This window comes from Rhinolophus ferrumequinum, chromosome 19 (assembly GCF_004115265.2).
Source record: "Rhinolophus ferrumequinum isolate MPI-CBG mRhiFer1 chromosome 19, mRhiFer1_v1.p, whole genome shotgun sequence".
In the NCBI taxonomy this organism is placed as follows: domain Eukaryota; kingdom Metazoa; phylum Chordata; class Mammalia; order Chiroptera; family Rhinolophidae; genus Rhinolophus; species Rhinolophus ferrumequinum.
In genome coordinates, this window is record NC_046302.1 from 47,305,855 (window position 1) to 47,325,064 (window position 19,210).

Consider the following 19,210-nt stretch of genomic DNA (forward strand, 5'->3'; position numbering starts at 1 on the left):
GTATCTTGGTTGTGATATTATACTATACTTTTGCAAAACGTTACCATCAGGGGAACCTGGACAAAGTGTACAGTGATCTCTATTATTTCTTACAACTGCATGTGCAATGTACATTATTTCTTACAACTGCAACGTACAATTAGCTCATAAAATTTCCAATTAAAAAAAGATATAAAACACTTGTAGCCAGCCCTCCGTATGTCTTTCATATGGGGAGAAAGAACATATGTGTTAAGAAGGTAGGTAATAAACAAAATAAACAGGATAGTACTTATTAAATGTTGATTGCATACTAGGTAATGTGCTGAGCATTTCACATGCAAAACTTAAATCTTCACAACACCCTATGAGGTGAGTAGTAGTAGTATTGTTGTTGTTATTTCTGTTTTAGATGAGGAAATTAAAGCAGGGAGAGCTGAAGTAGTTTTTCCCAGAGTCACCGAGTCAGAAAGCAGTGGAGCAGGAACCAAACTCAGATTGGGAGCCCTCAATACTATACAAAGCATGTGGACGAGATTGCTTAACTCCTCTGGAGGGAGAAATCATAGGTGAGGATGAGGAAAGTGCTCCAGGGGAGGTGCAACTTGAAGGACCCCACAGGACTTGGCCCCGGGACCAGATGAGCTGAGGTAGCAACCAGCCAAGCGAGGGCACTCCAGACAAGAAGGTGGAAAACACACCACATGTCCGAGAAAATGCTTCGTTTTCCAGATGGAGAGACTGGTGGGTATGCCCGCTTTGCCTCTCAGAAGTAGACGGAAGCAATACGTGGAAAGTCTTAACTGCTAAGGGGTTCATGGTGAGATCTTCCTGGATCTAATTAGCCATTTGTGAGAGCGAGTAAGACGCTGAGAAAGCCAAGGTGGTGTGCGAATCGCCAGCAGTTTCCCAAGGAACCCACGTGCCAGGTGTGGATGGTTGAGCACAAACCAACACATTCCCAGGGAAGCGAGGTCCTCGTGGAAAGTTGGTATGTGAAGGGAACCTGTGACCATGAGGGCCATAAAGTGCTTGAGACCAGTCATCACGGGATCATACCTGACTACACATGGAATTTCATCTCGTACTGTGTGGCTACTGACTCATTTAATTACAGAGTGGCTCTTGTGTGGCCAGCACTATTGCAAGGACTTGGGATACATCACTGAAAAAAGTACAGTGACCAAACTCCCTGCCCCCGTGGAGCTCACCGTCTACGCTTAGTGCTTATTGCTGATCAGGAAGATTCTTCACTATCAGAGCCTAAGAATACATGTCCATACTGTACACGTGAAATCTCATGACCCCAGAGAGAAATGCAAATCTCTCTGGGGTAAAGCTGGGCAGCCAAGCAGAAGGAAAAACATAGCACTTCTGATTTAAGAGTGACAATGATCTTGTGCCAGTGTGGCCTCGGGAAACTTAAGATGGGTAGCCTGTCAGGCCTTGCCTCTGAGTTGGATCAGGAAAGTGCGATCAAAACCAAGGTGAAGGATTGGCAGTGTAGCCTTGAAGATGGTTCAAGTTAGCCTGGTTACCCTCTCTGTTGTCCACTCCCAAACTGGGATTAACTTTGGAATCTTCCATAAATGTAGAGTAATTGGGGGCTTTCCAGTCCTAGCCTGGGGAAGTATTATTTCAAGACAAATCAGAACAAGATGGCCTTGCATTGTAAAGGCAGGAAAGGAAGACAGGAAGTAAGTACAACTGGAGACATGTGTTTAGGCAGGAGATATTCTACAATATAGCCTTGTGCTTATAACACAGTATTAGAGATACGGAATTTTCCCCAGAATGCTAAAAGCTATATACAGATGAAGCGACAAGCTGCTGGTCACTGTCTCTACAAAAGACACCTAAAGGTAAGTGAATAGTATTACCCCCCAACCAAGGATTTTTAATCATTGGGAAATTTTAAGTTCCCACAAATGTCTAAGAATAAATACTTAAAACAGCTTTTGACTTAGTTATGGAAAGATTCACCAATCCTTATTTTTTTGAACAGTATTATAAAACGTTGGATTTATTTCCTAATGACACCCCCCCGATTCTTTTGTGTCACATTTACAATGACGTGAAGCCATTTGCTGTAAATTTGGCTGTATTGCATATGAGTGTGAGAAACACAGACATCTCCTGCAGTGGGACGGTAACTTTTTGCTTGGGTCAGCAAATCTCACTACACCACTATCCCTGTGACAACATTCTCGTGCTTTTCTCAAGGCAAAATGAATGCCACCAATCCAGAGATCCTTTTCCTACTTCAGGCTGCACAGAACTGCTCCTGAATATACAGCTTCCATTCACATTTCTGGTTGGCCCCTGAGTGAGAGGTCAGCTCCGCTCGGACCACAGCAAAGTGGAAAATGGCCCTACTACCTGCAGAGTACAAGCTTTCTAAATAATAGTGTTCACGATTCTCAGAGAACAGTCACGCCACAAAACACAGGTCGGACCTTGAGCTGATAGCTAGGGAGGTGGTTGTCCACTCATGAATGTGTGAGCATGTACGAATGTGTGAGCAAGAGTCCCATAAGAACTTTGAGATAAGAACGTGCACGAGGCAGATGGCCCTGCTCGCAGAGATGGCCCATTGTATGAGGCTGCATGGCCAGGAAACGAGTGAGCCTGTGGTAACCAGGGCTCTCGGTCTTGGAATTTAGGGTGCAAGGTGAAGGAGACAAAGGGGGCTCCTTCCTTTGGCTCCTCTCAAATTTTGGCAGTTGAGGGAGCTTAGAAATTGCCTCCCACAGTGATAGGTCTAAAAGGAACATTGTCTATGGCCCCCTCCCCTCCACTTATACTCCTTTGTGGCCACTTGACACCACCCCCAACCTTTAATAGTTAAAGTAATTTGCCCAGTGAAATGCTCAATGTGGATAAACAACTGTAAAAATTCACTTTGCTGAGCCAGGAAGAGCATTTATGTAAAGGAAAGGAAATGCTATATTTATTGACATGAGAAAATGAACATTGTAACTGAATTTTGTATTAATATTGGGCCAAACCTCCTCCATAAATTTATCTTGCTCACGAATCTGTGGTCACTGGTGTGTGATCAGCAAAGTGGTGTGTGTTAAACAACCAAATAGGATTAATCTGACTCTCCTGCAAAAGTAAAGTCTAAATGGAGCTTTTAGAGGGCCAGTTTGGCTAGTGGAGTAGAACAATTTGCTTAGTAAGAGGCTATGTCAGATCTGGAGGTTTTTAGATTGACTATTTCATGACTGAGTCTTTAGAAATCAATGTATTAAATGTTTACTTTTCACAGAGACAGTTCAATAAGTTCGAATGCATTTGGGAAAAGTTTATTTTCTTTGGAGTATGTCTAGTCTTCTATAAAGACAATGCTAGGTTCCTACTACAAAGTTCAGGGAAGGGAGAACACAAGATATAGTAAAAATAATTGATAAATAACTCTTCTTGGATATTTTTTTAAGAAAAATGAAATCTTGGCCATAGTACAGCATCAGTTCAAAGCCCATTTGCGACCCTTTAAAATTACAAATATAATAAATTCATGTATTTAATTATTCCCATGAATTTAATTCCATCTCTTTCAAATAAACCCCCAAATCAGTAACAGGGTAAAACAAATTTACTTCCTGGCAGTATATTCTTAGCCTGTTTTGTATTTTGTGGTCTAAGACAAACAAAATAAAACACACATCCGATCAAAGCATCCCATCAGCCCAGCAAAACCAAGTTTGTCCACTTTCTCCAGGATCACCAAGGGAGTTCTACAGCGCTTTCAGACACACCGAAAATTTTCATTGTTACTATGAATTCTGATTAAAGCCAGCACTTACCATTTTCAAAGTGCTCCTGAAAAGTGACTAAAAAGAATGTTTTGTTTTTGTTTTTCTTTTAAAGTTTATACCCAAAACATTTGCTTGAAAAACTTTCTGAATAGTGGCATTGCCCGGTAAAACACATGCAGTAGACAAAATATCAGATTTCTTTTTCCAGCTGTCCAGAATCCCATTAGTGCCTCTTACTTCTGTCTTTTGCTATAATTAGGATGGCTTAGGGTTTATCTGGGCCTTTTTTCAAAACCAGATTTCCTTCCTAGCAGCAGCAGCTGTCATTCACAAGTAACCTGACTGTGCCGTGCTACAGCAATCAAGATAAGAATTGAAGGGACACACACACAAATCCCTTTCATCTTGTAATTTTGTAAAAGAGGAGTCTTACCTGCCGGTGATCACTCTGGTCTGGAACCCAGCTTGTTTCAAAGAGGTTATTAACCTGTACCCCTTCTCCTTCCAAGTTCAAGTTTCCTTTTTGGGGGAGTGCGCCTGGTGGGGTTTGCAGGGTTTTTGCTTCTTGCTCTGCTTGGGTTGGAATAGTACCTTCTCCTGCATGGAACTGGGAATTCAGATCAGTAGCTTCTGTTTTGGCATGAGAACTCTCTTTTTCCTCACTCTGGGCTAGTGGGTGCTTAACGGGTTCTTTGGGATAGAGGAGATTAAGGGTGCCGTCTGTTGCACTGTCTTTCAGGTTGGGGTTCAGCTTCTTGGCTTTTCCCTTAAATCCTGGTCTCCTCACCCTGGCAGATTTCTCTGAGCCCCTCTTGGTCCATAAATCCTTTTCCTCTACTGTTTTCTCAGCCGTGGTCTCCAAACGCTGGTTCATCCCTGACTTTTCTAACTCACCAGACAAGCGCTTTCCTTCTCTCTCGGTCACTGCTTTATCCATGTCAAGCAGATTGCCACCGGCGAATTCCTCTCCTGCTTGGTGGCTGTCTCTGGTTTCCGCCTGAATTCCTGGATAATCATTTTCGGCAGCAGCAATGGGTAGTTTATATCTCCCCTGGTCTGTCACCGTAGACGTTCCATCCTGCTGAGGTCCCAAAGTCAGAGTCATCCCTGTTTGTGGGGATGAGGGGCTGTGGGTAGAGACTTGGTGGCGTCTTACCCTCACTTCTTGGGGTTGTGAGTGATAACCACAGAAGCCAGTGGTGGCCTCCATCGGCCCAGTGTTATCTGACACCTGAGGCCCAGAACCCATTTCACTGAGGAAAGGCTCACATGCCCCCAGGCAACACTCACTGAATTCCATCACTTCGTCATCGCTTTCTAATAAAAAAACATGCTCAGGCCCCTGCAAGTTCAATTGCCAAACTGCATTAGAGTAATCCGTCATAACATCGGAACATTCCAGATACTCCAGGTCATCATCTGAAAACTCCTCGGTGCAGGTTAGGGTTATCTCTGGGCAAAGTTCATAGTCACTGTCAGAATCTCTGCTGGAATCCTGTGGGTTTTCTTGCTTGGTGACCATGGCCCTGTCACCTGGGTAGATGGAGGTGGCTACCTCCGACAGCGGTAGGCTGACGCTAATGTATTTCTGTACCTTGGGATTTTGATGACTAGAGTTTAATTCTTCAGCATTTGGGCCGTCGTTGGGTAAGGCACCATCCGTTAACTTTGATACTTTGGGCTGCATTGTCCCGTGGCAATATACTTCTGGTTTATCGGGAATATTACTTGCATTTGGAAAAAGCAACCCATCTGCAACTCCCTCTGTGTCATTTGGATCGCAAGCCCCTTCAGTTTGTCTTACTCCTTTAACATCCAAGGGATTTTCAGAACTGGATGCACTACTGCCATTCCTGGCCAGTAACTGGAGTGAGCGTAAATGGTTACATTTGGAGGACGGGGAATCAGCTGACATGGGAGTACCCAAGGAGGGACTTTCTTCTTCCTTATAAGGATGCTCTTTCTCATCAATTGGATCTGTGCTTTTCTGCTCAGATGTCTCGGTTCCATGGTTCCAACCTCTGTCCCTGTCATCTTTCAGGTGAGGAGACAGTTGTGAGTCCTCTGACGAGCACTCGACTTCAATGGAAGCAGAACAGCAGATCATTCCAGAACCGTTTTTAGCAGAGATTTGGTACACAGCAGCGTCATTTGGGGAACAGCTAGGATGAAAAGAACATACAGGTAAGTTTGCTATGTTTGGACGTGCATGCCAACATCTCTCACGTCATGGCACATGCAGAAAATGGGCATGGTTTTTACTGCACACTCTAGCTAGATCTGTGGTCTCGCTGGAAAGGGGTCTGTGGTCAGAGGCAATTGGCTTCTGGTCTCCGCTGCCCCTAGTTCTGCTGAGAATCCTGGGAACCTCAGCGTTCTCACTTAAGATTTTCCATAGTCCTACCCCAAATTGAAAATGCTGAGAATTACTTAGATGAATTGGGACATTCATCTAAGTCTAGTCTCTTCTTCTCTCCTTTTATTTTAAGCCATTTTTATGCTATGGGAATTTGAAAAAACATTATTTTCTGGAGGGAGGCATTTTACACAAATAACTGAAGTATTCTACCTCATGTCGTGGAACAGCATAAGCAATAGCTCTTTTTAAGATCGTACCAAGAAGCCATGGTTCTTGCCGGGGGGCTGTAAAAATAATAGCATATTAGGATTATGTGTATGGAGATCAGTGCCGTTTCCTCTTTAATTTAACAGGACTATTTGCTCTAAACCACAGCCAGTGAGCCCTCTGGCTTACATAAAGCAAGCCATGTGTTCAGCTTTGGCCCAGAAGGAAAGGAACTGACTCCTGGGCCACGCCAAGCCTGTTCTCCCTGCTCCAGAAGTGACGGTGAACGGCTCCTCTGGCCCTTCCCTATGTTGATGCCTGGAGCCTGGAGCCTGAGGTGTTTGGCTGACCTTCCCGCTGAGACCCCTCTCCAGGCTCTGCAGTCCCAAGAAAAACTTGTTGCACTTGCTTTATGCCCGTAATTGGCACTCTCACTGATTTCCTTTGACCTCATGGGAATTGTAATATTGCTGATCTCAGTCTCGGCTTTATCCAGCTCAGAAGTCAACAACCTTTTTCAGACGGCAGGGACTGTGGGGTGGGCTCAGACTTAGAGGCAATGCTTAGACCTTGACTGATCTGTGTAAAATGTGCACAAACATTAGTCCTGGAGGGGCCGTGTTATCCACTCACAGCTACGGCGCCGTCTTCCGTATCCTTTCTTCCTCGTTGGCGGGACCCCTGTGTCTCCCCATGCTTTTATGTGCTCATCAGCCCTCAGTCGTTGGGTACCAGCTAACATAGGTCTCTTTTTCGGAAATCATAGACTAATTCTATTTCTGTGAATACATTGTGTTGTTGTTAACCTGGTTCCCAAGTATAGGTTGGTGGAAAAGTAATTGCGGTTTAAAAGGTTAAAAATAGTTGCAAAAACTGCAATGACTTTTGCCCCAACCTATATAAGCCAGGCAGAGGTGACTGGGGTTGGCCCACCCTGACCCACACCTGATATCCGGCCTTGCACGGGGAGACTGAAATTTAGGGCAACTTTCTGGGGAAATAGTACCTGCCCCTGTCTATTGTACAAGGTTCTTCTCAGGTTCCAATGAGAAAATCACTGTGAAGGGGCTTTGCATAGCAGAAACTTTATGCCACATGTATTTTATAAGAAGGTGGATACAGGTGTTAGCTAATGGCAACCATATTGTAATGTAAATGTCTCAAATCAATGTTGTACACCTTAAACGTACAGAATGTTATATGTCAAGTATAACTCCATGAAAAAGGAATGGATGGGGAAGAGCTAAAACCAGGTTACCTCTGGTTTTCAAGGAGCATGCAGAAGCATGACCAAAGAGTGCTACTTAAAATTCTTGAATCAGAATCTATGAGTCAAGGGCCTGAGAATCTGCTTTTAAATATCCCAACACATTGTGCTACAAACGGTCCTTGGTCCACCCTTAGAGATACCCTCATCCTCCTGGTCATTCATCAGGCTGAGGTCTCCTCAGTTAAAGCTGATAGAGAGAAAGTCATTTTTGCTTGAGTTTCACATCACCCACGTCCTTCCCTTCATGTCTCTTTTCAATCAGTGCTTGGAGATTTGGCCTCAGTTATGAGCTTACAAGGAGCATAAAACAGTGCCATGGGCTTCTGGAAAATCCCAAGTAATTCTGATTTCCCGATTTATCCAGGCCATGATCTCTCTGCTAGAGAAACCGCCATTCCTGAAGGTACCATGACTTGGGTGGAAAAGAGACAGGACGAAAAGAGAAGAAGGGCGAGAGGCACAATGGACCAGGTAAGAAATCAGTAAAGGAGGGGTACAGAGAAGGTTCTCAAGCATCAAGAAGGGAAAACAAAACGAATTTTAGAAACAGAGAGAGAAAAATATAACTGGGTTAAATATACTCATTCAAGTTCTGAATGACAACAAACAGATGGGAGAATGTTACGATTTAGGAATGTAGGATTTTATGGAACATGTGTTTTAGCTGATGTAAGATTTACAAGTCAGCCTAAGTACACTGAGGAAGAAAAGGAACTCAATTAAGTATAATTAACTTCTCACTGGCTAATGAACACCTTTGAGAGGGTTATGGTTTGTGGTTGATGCATCCTGGATAATTATCTCTAAGCGTCCTAAAGATGAGGGGGAGGAAATCAGGCCAGGAACCCAGCACCTGTTGAAGGCCTCCTCTGTTACACAGTGTGCTGGCTGTTGTCTGCGCAAAACGGAGGCTCAAAGGAGTTGAGAAATTTCCCCAAAGTGACAAAGCTAGGAAGTGGTGGAGCCAGTGAGGAGACCAGAGCCTTCTCCCTCCGAAGCCTGGCTGTGTATATCCTGTTAGAAAACTAGCATTCAGAGAAGGGAAATGACAGAGCGTGGAGTGATCATTTTTGCAGTTGAAGTGTTTCTGTCCTAAATCTTCATACTTGACAAACTCGTGGCAAGTATCTTCTAAGGTGCCCCATATTATGTGAAGAGCTGAGGAAGAGTCAAGGAGATACGTGAGGTATCATGTCCAGCCCTAAAATACTAACCATCCACTGGAGGAGATAATATGAATTTCTCACAGAATCTTGTACGTCAGTTCTGTGCTAAATTATATCATACAAACAAACTGGAAGAGCAAGGGAGTTCAAAGAAGGGACTTCAGTGGTAGCGCTGAAATGGTGTGAGCAGGGTTGGGGTTTAGAATCTTTGCAAGATGCTGGCAGAGTGACCTGTGTGCCCCACAGTGATTTGACAGGTAGACAAGACCATCCAGGAAGAAATTCCCTGAACAATTAATTGAGTTGCTCCTTACATATCTTTCCTTTTGGATGAAAGAAACAACAGCATTCCTCCCCCTTGCTGTGAAAGTCTTGCTTAAATACTCTAGTTTCTTTCCAAATTACTAATTTCCATATTAAAGGAATAGAGCTGCCTGCAACCTTAAGTGGATGGGGCTTCTTCTGAGCTGAATCCCCTAGGTTGGTCTAAACCAGAGGTTCTCAAATATTTTGGCAGCAGGACCCCTTTACACTCTCAAAAATAATTGAGGAGCCCAAAGAACATTTGTTCATAGGGATTATATCTATCAATATTTACCATATTAAAATTAAAACAGAAAAATTAAAAACATTTATTTATTCAGTTTAAAATAACAAAAATAAACTCATTACATGTTAGCATAAATAACATACTTTTATGAAAAAATACCTCTAGTTTTTCCAAAACAAAGTAAAATTTCCTAAGAGTGGTATTGCTTTACATTTTTTCACATATCTTTAATGTCTGGCTTAATAGAAGACAGCTGGATTTTTATATCTGCCTCTGTATTCGGTGTGATACAATAAATTGTTTTGGTTGAAGTATGTGAAGAAAATCTGGCCTCAGGCCTCACTACATAGTTGGAAAAGGAAGGAGTATTTTATAGTCTTTTCATATGATTGCAGATACTCTTCTCTGATACTATACACAGATTAGTTGCAATGTGGAATCTGAAACAATATCAATGAACTTTTCATACTTGTTATATAAAATCCATTGGTCAATGTTGCATTTTACTGCATGTTTTACCCATGCATGATTTTGTAATATCATGTATTGGTCATTTGGAAAAACTTAGTTCATGAGATCTTCCAAATATTAATACATTTCAACATACATATTTTTAAAATTTACATTTATTATCACTACTGATCTTATCAGAATAATTTTGAAATATTGGAAAACTGTCAAGCTTCTAATGAAAGATACAAATATTCCAAATTTCTAGTTAGGGAAATAATACGAACATTAATTTATCATAATTATGTAAGTCAATCCTGTGCTAAGTTGCATGGTAGAAGAGTGAAGGACAGCAACAAAATGGCAGAGTAAGGACTTCTGGAGATTTCCTAATCCATAAAAGCAACAAAAACACTTGGAAAATTTGTCTGAGTCAACTTTTTGAGAACTCTGAAAATTAACCCCAGGCAATCTGAGGAATATTTATTGAAGATGGGGCAGGACAGAGTTAAAGCATTTCCAAAGCCCCATTCCAGGGAACATTCCCAGGGAACATTCCCAGGGAACTATCATGATTTGACCTCTCTGGTGGCTCCCTGGAAGATCCCACTCACAGGATTATCTTTAAGTGATCTGACTTATAGCTCACCCCATGGTGAACATCTTCCCTGTGGACATTTGTCACAAAAAACTTCAGAGGCAATTGTTTAATATCATGGCTGCCTGCGGCAGGGGGTAACCACTGAGACAAACAATAGGCTAACCACAAAGATTGAAAGGGAAAGCTAAGGAGTGAGAGGTCCATAGGGGGGCATATTCCTGGGAATCTAGAAGACCATGCCCATGTATAAGGTTGTGAGCATGGCCAGGGTTATATATATGCTCGGGAAAGACCTGAGAAGACACTAAGCTCTCACCTCTAACTGACCTTAAGGATCTATGCTAGCAGGAAGTGAAGGCAGAGTTCTCAGCTGCCTGGCTGGGTGCTGAAGGCATGCATGCCTCAACGTGTGCACAGAGTCCCTCAACAAAAACTGGCATCTAAGGAAATCTCTGTCCAATCCCTAGTTAACCACTAAGCTAACTGGTTAGAGACTGTAGTGGCCACAAAGAATACGGTTTTTAAAGAATTCATTCAGAAAAGTCACTAAACAAACAGCAACAAGCCTTGGGAAGGGCTTAGCACATTATATTGTTCAAAATGTTCAAATTTCACACCAAAAAATTATGAGACATGCAAAGAGAGAATAAAGTGTGGCTCATACACGGAGAAAAAAAGTAGTCAATAAAATCTGTCCTTAGACTTGCTAGATAAATATTTTAAATTATTTTAAGTATGTTCAGGAAACAAACAAACAAAAAACACATTTAAAGAACTAAAGGAAAGTATGAGAACAATGTCTCAATAAAGACACAGAAATTATAAATAAGAACCCACCAGAAATTCTGAAGTGGAAAATTATAATAACAAAAATGAAAAATTCACTAAAGAGCTCAACAGCAGATTTGAGAAGACAGAATACACAATCAGTGAACTTTAAGATGATCATTTGAGATTATCCAGTCTTAGGAACAGAAAGGAAAAAAAGAATGGAGAAAAGTGAACAGAGTCTCAGAGAACTGTGGGACCATCAAGCTTACAACTTAAGTACTTGGATAATGAGAGTCCCAGAAGAAGAGGAAAGAGGTCAAAAGAATATTTGAAGAAACTAGAAGTCCCTAGTTCAGAGAAGGGACTGTAGTGATACTTGAAAGCTTGGATGTTTTTAAAAATTGAGTTATGACTGATATGTAACATTACATCAGTTTCACACGTACAACATAATGATTTGATATTTATATATATTGCAAAATGATCACCATCGTAAGTCTAGTTAACATCCATCACCGCACATGGTTACAATTTTTTGTCTTGTGATGAGAACTTTTTAAGACCTACACTCGTAGCAACTTCCAAATGTACAATACAATATTATTAATCATAGTCACTATGTTGTTCATTACATCCCCAAGGCTGATTTACTTCATAACTGAATGTTTGTGTCTTTTGAAAAAGATTGGATTTTTATCACTGGCAACACATACACTTTTAATTTTCCTTGAAGTGGCAGGCCTACATTGTTCATTTTTGAGAAAATGTTTGCCAAATACCCAAAGCTGAGTAACCATCATTTGTCCATTGTTCTTTCAAGTAAAAACTGAACTCCATGAAAAAAGTGTCTAGTTCAGCTTGCAACTTAAACAACCGTACAGATACTTTTCCTCAAGATGACCATCATCTCAAGGAAATCCAACAGAGCTGCTCTAGGCATATTTCCTGTTTCATCACCCAGAATCTTAAAAGGGCGTTAACAGAGTTGTCAAGACTTAATAAAATTCACAATGTTTACTTATGCATCAAGAGCATTATTAAGGAAAGATTTTTGTGTTTTTGGCTTGTTTTAAACGGTGACTGTATAGCAGTGAAGAATTCCATGACAACTAGTAGAGTTTGGGACCACTGCCTAGATTCATGCTACAACCCCAACAGTTTTACCATCCATTGCGTTTTACCATCAGCGCACAATGTCAATACAGTACAAAAGGAAAATAATGTTTCAGTATTTTTGTGGTATCAGTTTTGATCTTAAGGACCCTCGGAAAGTGCTTTAGGGAACTCCAGGGGTCCATGGACCACACTTTGAGAACCACTGCATAAAGCTATTCACCAGAAGAAGCCGTAAAATGCTCTCAGTATTCTCTCACAGCCTGACAGCCAGATCTGATGCTGGACTCGGAAGAGGGGCGCTAGCATGGAGGGCTGACTGTTTTTGCTCCATACAGTCATCTATGCACTTTCTTAGGCAGATGACTTAATCTCTTTGGGCCTCAATTTCCTGATTTACAAAGAGAATGAAAACCTGTATCTGGATTCCACCCTCCAGAGATTCTGATTTGATGCTCAGTACATGGGTCTATGTGATTTCATTGCTGGCAGGAGGAGGCCAGTTCCATCAGTGCTGGCGGTGGAGGGTCGGAGGTGGCTGATCTTAGAAATTCCTCAAGATCCTGTAAACTTAGGATGGTTTTGTGCCTTGGCAACAAGGGTCATAAATGTGGGTGAGAACTTAGAGCACAGGGCAAGTGTCCATAGGACTAGTAACCCTATAAAATAAGAATATGAAGACAAGCGGATAGGGAGTAGAGTGTAACAAGTACAAAAAGAAGGCATGGAGTTATGGTCCCTCTAGCTGCCAGAGCAATAGACCTATCGAAATGAATATACTTTTAAATCCCTACATTTCAATCATCATCATCATCATTATAATAACTTTCACACGTATTATTTCATACATCTATTTATTCATAATTCCACTGGCACAAATAAAATAAAATCAGTTACTCCCAGGTGGACTGAAAAGAGGGTTCTCCAGCTCTTCTGCCTCTTGTCTCCTGGAGATCACTTCTCTGCTCCGCAGAAACTCTCCCAACAATATTTAAATTGCTGGAACTCAAACTGTGCAATCTAACCAGGTGCCCTGAAGGTAGAGTTCATAGACAAGGAAGCTGAAATGATTGGCTAGAGGTAAGATTTGGAATCCCCTCTGGATTGCAGATATTATTCTATTTTATGATGCATTCCACTTTCCAGGGGAAGAAAACAAGATCTGGGAAGGACATGTCTGCAGTGTCTTCACTCATGCAGTTAGGAATGCAGGGCTGGAGAGGCCTCTGAAGTAACCCCCCCCCAAAGGTGGCTGTAAATTTTCTGAGCCTTGCCTGCCCATGCAGCTGGGAGGGGGGAGAGGACATCTGTGTCCTTGCCATAACCATAGCACCAGGTGAAGGTCAATATTTTCTCATACTAAGTATCTGTATTTTCTTACTTGCCTAACTGCTGCTATCAATTTTATTAATTGAATTATTCAGAATCATTAAAGGAATGAGAAACACTTTTTCATGTCCCAAAGCTATGTTGGTTACAGAGATGGAAGAGTTCTAACACTAGAAACACACAGAATTTCTTGATCGTATTTTCTACAAGCAGCTAGATACATTTCAAAACATGATGAGGAGATTCCTCATACATTTATCAATTTATTCGGTTATTTAGCCAACAGATATATTAAACCATACGTCTGAAGAGCTGAGGGGGACCTGAGCTATGCCGTTCCTGGGCCTGTCTGTCTCTCACCCCCTCGGCACCCTTCCCCTGTTTTGCTCTGTATCGTGGGGATGATCCCTTCATACCATGTTTTCCTGGCTCACGGGACCACTGGCTTCCTGCTGCATTTGACCAAAGAGAGGCAGGAGAGGGGAGACTGGGAGGAAAGGACAAGTCAGCCTCAGGTGGCATTTCTAGTAGGCGCCACCTCTTCTGTAGCTCTGGGTCCCACAGAACAGGCCCACCAGGGTTCTGCCTTCTGCCCCCTGATCTGGGACCCAGAATTGGTCGTCCTGCCACCTCCTTTTGTCTCTGCAGCCTAGGAGCTGGTGTCTTCCCACTGATGCTAATCTCGGAGTAACCTCACTGCCTGCCCCCACCCTACCCCCTTTGGTTCAATCACCTGTATAACCCTGCATTTAATGCTTGAAAATGATTTTTGTTTTCCTGGTCAGACCCCGGCTGATACAGAGATGATTTGTCTTACAGATATTGGAACTGAGGCCCAGAGAAGATGTGACTGTCTTAAGTTATACAGCTAAAAAAAATGATAAGGAATGACTACCACAGGTAGGCACTGTTAGCCACTGTATAGAGGATAAGATATGAGATTCCTAGGCCCTCACTCAGAAGCTCCTCTTCCAATAAGGGAAACATATCTATATACAGACAGCTTTGATATAGGACAGCATGTGCTCAGGGCATTAAAAATCCGACCAATTATAGAGATTCAGAGGAGGGAGATGCCAGATAATGAGGGAAGGTTTCCTTGGACTGTAAAAGCTGAAGCCAGCCGAGGAAATCCATGGTAGGATTTGGGCTGGAAAGATGGTATGTGCCTGGAACTGGGGAGGGGCTGCTCATTTCCGGTAGAAGGAATAGCCAGGCCCTGTCAGGAAACAATAAACCATTCTTCATTTGGGACCTGGGGGAGCGGTGGGCTGTAAGATAGGTTAACTTCATTATTTACTGTTTAAACAGGACACTTTAGAGAGTCAGAAGGGACACAGTTAATTCTTACACCAAGACCAGAGGCAGGAACTGGGGCAATGCCAGGGAAACTAGGTTGACCCAGAAAATCAGGAGGCACGGTCACCCACCAGGAGGTCGGCAAGGCCCAGAGAGTGGAAGATTTTCCTTCCCAGAGTGAGGGGTTTGGACCTCAGGCTCCAGTTCACTGGGAAGCAGATCAGAGCAGCTCCTTGGGGAGGAACGGAAACCTTCTGGAAGATGCTCCTTACATTTGCACAGAGTACAGGTGAGGATGCAGCACTCCTGCTTGCCGCTACGGATATGGTCTGTGGCCTCTGGTTGAGCAGGAAGAAGGAATACCCCGTTCTCCTATAAGTCCTGTGGGACCTACAGTTATATGTACCCGGCCACTGGGTGGGACTTGAAAAGGGTAACAAAAAATTGGTGGTGTAAGACTTGGTTTTTTCCCTTGGGGAAACCGCCGATTTTGCCGAGAGATATTATCAAATTCCAAAAGGCACAGTTGAGACAGTGAGCCCTTCCAGTGGTAAGGAGGGAAGAGGTCAGGGAGGCCTGGATCTTCAAGGAATAATGCCAGGAGCTTAGAACTTGATCCCAGTGAGAGGGGAGGGCATTCTGGGCAGATGTACCAAAGCTGGAACCAGCAGGTCACGTGTAAGGGACAGTAGAGAAATGAGCTGGCGTGGGGAGTCGCAGGAGGTAGATGTGGTAGGTGAGAACCCTAAACGGCAGCAGCGAAGGTTTGGAAGGCACAGAATTCTACTCTGGAGCACGGCCTGAGAGCCAACTACAGGGGACGTTCTACTTCTCTTCACCACGTGCAATCCTGGGCAAATCGGAGAGGCGGATTGCAAAGCTGTGTGGCGTGGGGCTTAAGTGACAGACGCAGCAGCAAGCCTATCTGCCCGCCTGCTGAGCGATGATGGACAAACTACTAAATGGCTTGGGACAAGAACTGCACCTACACCAGAGGGAGTTAATTCCTATAAAGGGCTTAAAGCAGGTCCTGGCACCCAGTGAGGCCCACATCAGTAGTTCTCAGCCCCGGCTGAACGTCAGGCTCACCTTGAGTGCTTTTGGAAAACACAAGTGCCAGAGGGTTTTCGGGACAGTGAAAATACGCTGCATGATACCATAATAAAAAACATATCATTACAGATTCATCCAAAGTCACAGAACGTACACCCCCCAGAGTGACCCCTGGTGTAAACCATGGGCTTTGGGTGGTACTGATGTGTCAATGGAGATTCATCAATTGTGACAAATGTCCCACTCCAGTGGGGACGTTGATAGTGAGAGAGTCTGGGGTGGGGGACAAGGGGTATACAGAAACTCTGTACTTTCTGCACAATTTTGTTGTGAACCTAGAACTGCTCAAAAAAAAAAAAAATGAAGTCTATCTAAAAGAGGGGAAAATACCAGTGCCAGGGCCCCAGCAAAAAAAGCAATTAAGCATCATTGTGGGGGTGAAGGGCTTTGCCATTTTTTAAGCTTTCTGGAAATGGGCGCCAGAGCTCCAAAGCACCGAGCTAATGGAGTGTCAGGTCTTGTATGTTAGGAAGGATGTGGGAGAACTGGTCAGATAGTGGTAGAGGAGAAGGGACCTTTGCTTGGGCATGTATGGGGAGTGGTTTCCTGGCCCTGTTTTGGTACAAAAGTGCTGAGCTTTTGACAACTTTTTGAGCCTCTGGGAGCAATGCACGCTAACCAGACATTTTTTAAACAAGAAATGAGCACATTGACTTCAGAAAGAAAAAATTCTTTGGCATTACTACCATCAGATCAGGTGTTGTGAACAGACGACTGACCCCTCTTATCAAAAGAAAACTCAAGGGTAGCTGGAAGCAGCCACCATCCACCGCTATCCACCACCCAAGGCCATGAAGTTAACATGGTGTCCCGGAATGTCTCCAGAAATCTCAAGGGACATCACGACAATAGAAAAGCTCCTAGATTAAACTGTAAAGCCACCTATGAAAAACATGGCATCTTGAAAGCAGGACAGAGAGCAACGCAGCCCTAGACACCGGCCCGGAAGACCCAGAGCTCTTAAAGGCAAAGTAGCTTACAATTCTGAAGGCTTAATATTGCTAATTCATCAGACACCCAGGATGCCCAAAACCAAAGTTGATTTTCCTATCCAAACCTGCTTCTCATCCGAAACATCCTTAGAGCGGGGCTTCTCGTGCATTAATGTGCTCGGAAATCTCCTGGGATCTCGTTAAAATGCAGAATCTGATTTCCTAGGCCAGGGCTGGGGGCTGGGAATCAGGCATTCTAACAAGCTCCCCGGGACGCAGCTGGTCTAAGTCCCCTTCGAGTGGCAGGGCCTTCCAGTTGCTTCCAGCTGTATGACTCCAAGTATCTACAAGAGTGGAAGTCCCTGTGTTAAATTCGCAGGAAAATCATCAGCTGTCACTTGACTTGCTGCTTCATTTGAACTGAGTTCCCAGCATATGCCTGGCATATGCTGCCCACCCCCATGCAGCTCTGTGGGTGTTCGAGTTGGTTTAGCTTTTTTTGAAAAAACCTAATTGCTGGACCCAGGCAGGGACACTGCACAGAAGCAGACCCAAGGACGTCTCTCTCAAAAGCCACCTGGGAGTCTGGTTAAGGAAAAAAGCCAGCACAATTTAATTGCTTCTCTTTGAGTGCTGCTCTGTGCTCAGAGCCTCTGTGTCCCTCTCTGTCATCTTTGCCAGGCCATCTCGTTGCGCTTCTGCCTCGCTCCCATCTCCTGGTGGCCTCTGGGTGAGCAGGCATGGCTCCTGGCAGTGACAGGAAAGCAGGGAGCCATCTCCGTGCCCGGGAAGCGCAGCCCCATGTTGGGGGAAGGCTGGTCAGGGCCAGCAAGGAGGGAGAATCCCCATCCTGCTGAAGCAGCACCACAGGGAATGGAAATGACAAGGACAGAAAGGAGGTGGCCACAGAATGAAGAGAAGCTCAGGCTCCCTGGAGCTCAGTGGATGACAGCAGCCACTGACATTGTGGCCTTCTCCTACAGCTCCTGTGGGAGGCTGTTTAAAATACTTCCTGTCTTCCAAATCCCCTTAAACAGCATGAAGTACCACTAGGCTGTCCACAGGCATTCAAATCAATTCCCCAAGTTCAGATGGCTGCCCGTGGAATGGCTCGGTAGGGGAGGAAAATGTCGTCCTTGACAGTCTTCGGGTCTCCTGCTGGGTCTGAAAACTAAACTGACAAAGACAGACTAACAGGAGAAAAGTATACACATTTTATTGAATTTGGGCGTGTATGTGGGAGCCTTCACAAGAGAATGAAGACCCGAAGAAGTGACGAGAGCAGACAGCTTTTGTACCTTTTAGACAAAGAAACAATAAATGTAAAGGATTGATAAGACAACAGGGTTTAAGCTAGAGGTAGCAAGTGATGAAGAAGTAACGAGAAAGATAAGGGTTGGTTTAACAAGGTTTCTTTGCAAGACTTACTGGCCACAGATTCCTCATCTCTGGTGATAAAAATGTCCTCCCTTCCCCTGATTTCACCTGGGAGCTTTATGTCCTATTTCAGGGAAGAAATGCAACAAGGAGAGGGCAGAATGACTTTCCTGCTTCTGCCATTTAAAAAAAAATTCCTTCAAATTAGGATATTTAATATGCCAAGGTGCCATATTTTGGGGTAGCGTGTCCTAAACCCAATCAGCTTTTTTCCCTCACCTCAGAGCAAGACTCTGTGAAGAATATAACAAAAGCACTGAACGTGTTGTGTAATTCATCCCATGAATCTTTAGTGAAGAGACAGTCACTAGACACACAGCAGGGGACAGATCAGACGAGTCTTGGCTCTGACGGAACTTATATTCCAGTTGGGGGAGACTCGCAAGAAACAAAAATCCACAGAAATATACATTGTGACTGGAGACACCCCACGTGTCCATCCACAGGGGAGCGAAATAACAGATTCTGACAGATCCAAATGATGAAACACTGAAACACTGCCCAATACAAGGAAAGAGCTATGAACACACCAAACAACATGTAATTCTCAGGATAACTATGTGGTGTGAAAGAAGCCAGATACGAAAGAGTGCATGCTTTATGATTCAGAATTTGTAAAATTCTAGAAAAAACTAGAAACTCGTCTCCAGTGACCGAAAGCAGAGCGCCGTTGTGTGAGGATGGGTGGGCAGAGACAGGGGCAGGAAAGCAGGATTGCCAAGGGCACTGAGATACCTTTTGAGGCTGATATTTATGTTCACGATCTTGATGGTGGTGATGGTTTCAATGGTGTGTGCATGTGTCAAAGCTTCCCAAACTGAATGCTTTAAACACGTGTGGTTTCTTGTATGTCAATTATACCTACACGAAGCT

The 19,210-nt window shown here is 43.6% G+C and overlaps 1 protein-coding gene and 1 long non-coding RNA gene across 4 annotated transcripts in view; one reads left to right on the forward strand and one right to left on the reverse strand.

The window, feature by feature from the left end:
* The window catches only part of ALPK2 (alpha kinase 2), a 138,211-nt gene that overhangs the window by 63,047 nt on the left and 55,954 nt on the right, over window positions 1-19,210 (reverse strand). For both annotated transcript variants that reach the window (XM_033087439.1, XM_033087438.1), the window contains one exon: window positions 4,174-5,902. In XM_033087439.1, coding sequence (XP_032943330.1) covers window positions 4,174-5,902 — 1,729 coding nt within the window. The remainder of the gene's footprint in view (window positions 1-4,173; window positions 5,903-19,210) is intronic.
* On the forward strand, window positions 4,148-8,048 carry LOC117011762 (uncharacterized). 2 transcript variants are annotated; one of them, XR_004421064.1, is made up of 3 exons: window positions 4,148-4,218; window positions 5,782-5,924; window positions 7,941-8,048. It is a non-coding gene; the product is annotated as an uncharacterized LOC117011762 (long non-coding RNA). The 2 variants fall into 2 exon arrangements; XR_004421063.1 differs by lacking the exon at window positions 4,148-4,218 and adding an exon at window positions 5,260-5,387.